General features: G+C 43.1%; 1 protein-coding gene across 1 annotated transcript; it reads left to right on the top strand.

Moving 5' to 3' along the window:
* The first annotated feature begins 680 nt into the window (after positions 1-680).
* Positions 681-1,563, top strand: LOC119353945 (40S ribosomal protein S13-1-like). Its single transcript, XM_037620646.1, has one exon. It carries the CDS (start codon positions 790-792, stop codon positions 1,243-1,245), a length of 456 nt encoding a protein of 151 aa, XP_037476543.1. The 5' UTR covers positions 681-789; the 3' UTR covers positions 1,246-1,563.
* Positions 1,564-6,678: the final 5,115 nt, after the last annotated feature.

Raw genomic sequence — 6,678 nt, forward strand, 5'->3', positions numbered from 1 at the left:
ATATTTAATATTTTTCAAATACAAGATTAACATTTTTAATACATTGTAAAAAATTTCTAATACACCATGATTTTTTATTGGAAATAAATATTTCCTAAGATACAATGCACATTTTTCATATACGTCAATAACATTTTTATATACATGTTTATAATTTATATATATATATAATTAGCTTTTGAAAATATATGTTTTATATACAAGGAACATTTGTTTATACTTTTATTTAATGTATGGTGTAAATTTTAGGAACTTTTTTTAATACATTTAAAACACGTTTTAAATACATGATCAACATTTTTTTCATACACATTTTTTTGTGATACATTTTTCGTATACATGAGAAAAAATTTCTTTATACACATATAACATTTTTCGAAATGCTTGCTTAACATTTCCCAAATGCTATGTTAAATTTTTTTCAAATGTTTTATGTAAGTGTGTTTTCACATAGAGTATTTGGAAGTGTAGACAGAAATAAATAAAGAAAGCAAAAAAGAAAACCAAAAAACGTGAAAAGCAGGAGGAATAAACGAGGCATTGGCCTCCCGTGCACTGTGCCGGCTCATTTAGGGAGGCTTGAAGCGAGGGGCATATTGGGTCGCGATCGCTGTATTCGCGTCCAAAACATCATGGGCTAAGCCCAGTTTGCAACGCGAGCAGATATAACAGACTGACTCCGGCAGGGAAGGGTTCCGCCCCATTTTTGCTAGGTTTCCCTCTCCGCCGCCACAGCCGCTTCTCCCCATCTCCCTCCTCGCCGCCGCTCTCTGCTCTCCGCTCGCCGCCATGGGACGCATGCACAGCAACGGGAAGGGCATGTCGTCCTCGGTGATGCCCTACAAGCGGGAGGCCCCGGCCTGGGTCAAGACGTCCGCGCCGGACGTGGAGGAGATCATCGTGCGCGCCGCCAAGAAGGGCCAGCTGCCGTCGCAGATCGGCGCCCTGCTCCGCGACGGCTACGGCATCCCGCTCTCCAAGGCCGTTACCGGCGCCAAGATCGTGCGCCTGCTCAAGGCGCGCGGGCTGGCGCCGGAGATGCCCGAGGACCTCTACTTCCTCATCAAGAAGGCCGTCGCGATCAGGAAGCACCTGGAGAGGAACAGGTCGGACGTGGACGCCAAGTTCCGCCTCATCCTCGTCGAGAGCAGGGTCCACCGCCTCACCCGCTACTACCGCCTCACCAAGAAGATTCCCGCCGCCTGGAAGTACGAGTCCACCACCGCGAGCACTCTCGTCGCCTGATTTGGTTAAGCGGTTCTTTGACGTAATTCTCTGCAGCTTTTGGACTTCGGTTTTGTGTTAAGTAGTAAGCAATGCTTTTTGGGGATGTAAGCTGTTAAACCTATCAGCTACCGCTCGTGTGCCTGGACAGAAGTATTTCGAGAGTTTAGTGGGACTGGATCAGGTTCTGATCCTTGGAAGTTGAGACTATTTACAATGTGTTGGTGTTTGGTAACTTCGAGTAGGCTGGTAATGCTCTTCGTAGGTGTATTGCTATCACAAATCCTGCAGTGGAGTAAGAAACTTGCTAATGCACTCTTCATGTTTTATCCTGTTTTATTGTTGTTGCGAGCTCGAGTTGTTGTAGGCTAGATTTAATTTCTATAAAGCTTGGCTATCAAAGTTAAGGAGCCTACAGAGAGATTAGTCAATTTGGGAATTTTGCCATTCTTATTTAGGCTTTCTAACGAGCTATTGGGCTGGAATATGTGTACTGTTCTACTCCCTCCGTTCCTAAATATAGGTCTTTTTACATTTCAAATGGACTACAACATACGGATGTGTGTATGTAGACATATTTTAGAGTGTAGATTCACTCATTTAGCTCCGGATGCTGTCACTTGTTGGAATCTCTAGAAAGACTTATATTTGGGAACGGAGGGAGTATTACCTTTCCTATGTTAGGTACCCCTCAAAAAAAAATTCCTATGTTAAGTCAGTGGTAAATCAGTTGTTCAAAGCATGTGGGATCCATACCAGGTTGTGTAAGAAGAGTAATGACGTAACCTGTAATAAATACCTTGATCAAATGAACTAATTTACAAAAATCACATCATTTTTGGGAAACTTGTTCGTTCTTTTGAACTAGACTAGAGAGGAGTGGAGGCTAACATAGGGTCATTAATCTGCACCTCTACCAGTATCTGTTGGAGATTTCACTTGTGCTCCTTTGTTTCTTGTCCTGGAACCTGTGCCCTGGCCTGTTGCATTCTCTATGGCAGGTCAGTCCCCCCTCTACCCACGATGATTCAGGACCAATCGTTAGTGTGAGCGTACAATAATGTTTCTAATGAAAGTTTAAATTATCAGATAGCTTCCAGTACTTTGAGAATGAGCTTTGCAGTTGTACCTATTCTTCTGTCTATGCCGTTAATCTTAGGTCATGGAGTTTGTGTTCTATATAATCTAATTTTGCCGTTAATCTTACATTTCAGATGCCTATGTGCAACATGCATTCACATTCCGATTGTAGCGCTAACATTATTGCATTGGAATATTTTGTTTGACATTATTGTTTAGTTGATATATAAGTGCTCAGACCATTTCTTGTTCTTGATTGTATTGTTTACTTTACTTGGTGACGATCTCATGAGTATGTAGTGCTACTGTATCATGGTTGGCTATTAGTGTTCCAAATGTTTCTTAGGACAATCCAAACTTGTTTCAGTGGGAAATATTTTCCTTTTAAATTCCTTGGCCCCGACTTAACTGAAAGCAAGCATCAAGCAGACACTGGCCATGGGAATGCGAGTTGCGACTATACACCAAACATGTGGTCCATACCATGTATTGTTCTTGGTTGTGATGCTTCCTGTGCATGAACTAAAAGCTCGGAGTACAGTAATATCTCTTCCAGTTGTGATGCTTCCCATTTATCAGTCGTGGCAAACAGTCTGCTTGAGAAATTCTACCTCCCAGCCCTTATTGATCCAGGACCTAATTGTTTACTGTGATCATATCATAATTTCTTTGATGGAAGACTGGAAGTTCAGATCATATCAGATACGTAGGTTCCAAAGGTTCTGTCTATGAGCTTTGCAGCTGTAGCTGTCTGATGAGCTTTGCAGCTGCAGCTGCTTTGCTGTCTATGCTGTTAATCTTTAGCCTTTTGTTGCCTATGTCGTTAATCTTAGGTCTGGGAGTTCGAGTTCTATAATCTAGTTTAGCAATTGGCTTCAATGATGTTATTTTCCTTTCAGATGCCTATGTGCAGCAGTCATTCACATTTCGATTGTAGCACTATCATGATTGCAAACAAGGGTCTTTTTAATTGTAGCACTAACAGGTCTTGAAGATTTTGTTTGACATTTGTTTGTCTAGATGACCTATCGTAGCATCCAAGGGTCTTTTCACGTACTATGTTTCTGTGTTCAAACTTTTCAGTTAGTGATATACAAATTGCTCAGACCATTCTCTTGTTCCTGATTGTGTTGTTTACCTTACTTGCTGATGATCTTGTGAATATGTGGTGCAGCCCTATCATTGTTTTGCTTTGAGGGGTTCAGAATATTTCTTTGGACAATCAAACTTCTTTCAGGTGGAAATATTTTTCCTTTGAACTTCTTTGGCCCGTAATGACTCAACTGAAATCAAGCATAAGTACTTCTCAGCTGTGGCCATACGCCAAAGATGTGTGTGATCTGCCAATCTGCTATCCTGTCCATTTAGTCCAGCAGTCAGATGGCGTGCCACACATGAAGCAATCAGGCATGTTTTGTAACACGAACGCTAAACCCTTTGCAATGATTGATCAAACCAAGCAGAAGCAGGTACCAGCGCCGCTGGCTGGGCCGAATAATGGTGCGTGCATGATCTCAACCAAGTTGGATGCTTGATCTGAATAGATTGGAGATGTCGTACGCACTTGCCCTGTAGATTTGTTTGTTGGCTGGATCTTAACTTAATCGGCAGCATATGCTGCCCCTCAACTTGCATACATTTCCAAGTGCCGTGTTTGGGGGACTTTGACCGCTGCTTGTTTAAGTTGGTCGCGGCGGGATGGGTTATTAGCGCATCGCTAATGGAATCCCTAATAATAATTTAGAGGATCTTTAACTCCTCAAAATTTTACTCCTCTACAATGGCCGTACCTCGCCAAACCCTTAAATTTAACTCCTCAAACGAACTTTTTTTCCAACCGGGCTCATACCCTTTTTCATTAATTTTGCAATCAACGGAAATACATCAGTCATGTGTCGATCATGTTTCACAAGATAAGCACCGAGCCAGCTAAAGATAACTACCCAGCAAAAGGAGACTGAAAGGGGCACGAGCGAGTTGGTGCATCGACAGGAAACCCACTGCATGACAGCCCTAGAACGGATTATCAGCTGTGGGGCGAAAACCTGACGACACTACAACCACAACTCGAACCAAAAGCACCTGATCTAGGACATAGGAACTCTAAAGAGGATGGATCCGTATCATCAAAAGAACAATTCCAGTGGGCATCAGACCCCAGTGGATATAGGCCAGTCTAAAAGTAACAGGATCAAGACAGCTCCCCAATCTGAATACCATCCCCATCTCCCAGGAGCAGCCTGCTACGAGCATATGATCTGTCCGTCAGAGCAGCCGCCACATTAGCCAGCCTCTTCACCCCCACTTGGAATCTCATCTTGTCTTCCTCCTTAAGCAATCCTGCCCAGTATAACTCCTCAAACGAACTGACCCCACATAAAAGTATATGTTCATCTCCTTCTACCTTCTTCCTTCCACGGCGCTCCCAAGTCTTTGCCACAACGACGAGATCCCCCAGCCTTGATACCGCCACCTCGCCATCGGTCTTCGCCACCACGACGAGGTCCAACGCGCCTGTGCCCATGCTGCCTAGCTGAAGGTTTGGTCGTGCTCGCCATCGAAACCGACGGCGGCCTACCAGGTGCATGTGTGGTGTGCGTGCACAACTCGGTCGGCGGCAGCGCAGGCGTTGCAGGACGCCACCAGAGCTCCAGGACGTGGCGGCCATTGTAGGACGTCACAGAGGCAAGCGCACATAGCCGACGGCGTACGCACACGATTTTATGAAGTTCCTTGCTGCCAGCGAGATTCCGGCGCCAACGAGAGGCGGCGGAGTTGCGAGGGCGTAGGAGGGTTCCATTTTCCCGGTCACCAAGGTGGTTGACGGCCGGCGGCGTGGATTTCGGCAGCAGTAGACGCGAGAAATGGAAGGGAATTTTTTTAAGGGGCGGCGTCGCAGAGAAGTAAATATAGAAGAGTTGGGCGTTGGAGTAAACTTAAGTCCTTAAAATTTTACTCCTCTAGAGATTTGAGGGTTCGACTAGGTACAAAGGAGTAAAATGAGGACTTATAGGTTTTTAAGGGATCCATTGAAGATCTCTTAAGGCCCCTTTGATACAAAGGAATTTCATAGGATTTTTATAGGATTTGGATCCTTAGGATTTTTTTTTGTGATGGTCGTTTGATTTGTAGGATTGGAATCCTTAGGATTTTTTTCATAGGTTTCATTTGTACTACATTTTGAAGGAAACTTTTCATTCACTCAAACTTTTTTGTAGGATCCCATCAAAAAAACTTTTTTGTAGGATTCCTTTGTTTTTTCTATGCTATCAAACACTTCTCCAAATCCCATAAGATATAAGAAGACATGACACTCTATTCCTATATTTTTCCTATTCCTGCATTTGAAAATCTTGCGAATCAAAGAGGGCCCTTAGTTTGAAATGATCCCAACCAAACAACCAAATGCATGTCAGAGGTGGTGGTTTAATCAAGTCGGGAGGTTTGGTTCGTTGGACTGTCGTACTGTACTGCTGATATCGTGCTCGGTGTGCGCATTTGTTTATGGGAGATGCGGTTGTCTGTTGATGTTACTGATATTCTAGGTTTTGGACCACTTTCACAACTGGCTTTGCTGATATAGTGATGCCACCACGCTTACTCTATAAGCCTGGAGCACTTAACAACTTTGGCTTCAACATCTAGGCAACTTTACAACTATGCATTTCTCTTAGATGCAGTTGCTGATATAGTGATACATTTTTCCGGCTATTAGAAAGCTTGAATTTTTCTCTCACTATGTACTCTCCTTAATTTGTACTCCTTTCGTCCGGAAATACTTGTCATCAAACTAGATAAAAAGGAATGTATCTAAATGTATTTTAATTCTAGATACATTGCTTTTTATCCATTTTAATGACAAATATTTTCGGACGGAGGAAGTACTTCTCTGTTTTAAAATAAGTGTCTTAATTTTATACTAACTTTAATTTAAAATTGTACTAAGGATGAGACACTTATTTTGAGGTAGAGGATCTATATACATATAGATGTGCACTGAGTTGCCATAAGGCAGCTGGGCGTTTACTACACACCTACTCTAGAAAGATAAGTACTTCTTCCGTTCCAAATTACTTGTTGTAGGTAGTTCTAGATACATCCATACCTGCGACGAGTAATTCGGACGGAGGGAGTATTTGGAAACGGATGGAGTAGTAGCTATCACCACTGTCATTTTATTTTGCGAACGTACTCTTAAACATTCATCGGAAACACATGGGGTCACGTTGTGAGCAGTCAAAGCCCGGCAGGAATTCCCTGATGGCGCCAAATGCAGGATAAAAACAAGGACGTTCGGGTACAGTTGCTATCCTGCACCTTGCCATTTCTTTATGGGCCGCGGCCAATAAACAAGGCACCTAATCTCGGGCCATG

The sequence above is a fragment of the Triticum dicoccoides genome, chromosome 2A (genome assembly GCF_002162155.2).
Source record: "Triticum dicoccoides isolate Atlit2015 ecotype Zavitan chromosome 2A, WEW_v2.0, whole genome shotgun sequence".
Lineage (NCBI taxonomy): Eukaryota > Viridiplantae > Streptophyta > Magnoliopsida > Poales > Poaceae > Triticum > Triticum dicoccoides.

Excerpts from the sequence above, each read along its gene's own strand:
- LOC119353945 (XM_037620646.1), top strand. The coding sequence starts at position 790 with ATGGGACGCATGCACAGCAACGGGAAGGGCATGTCGTCCTCGGTGATG.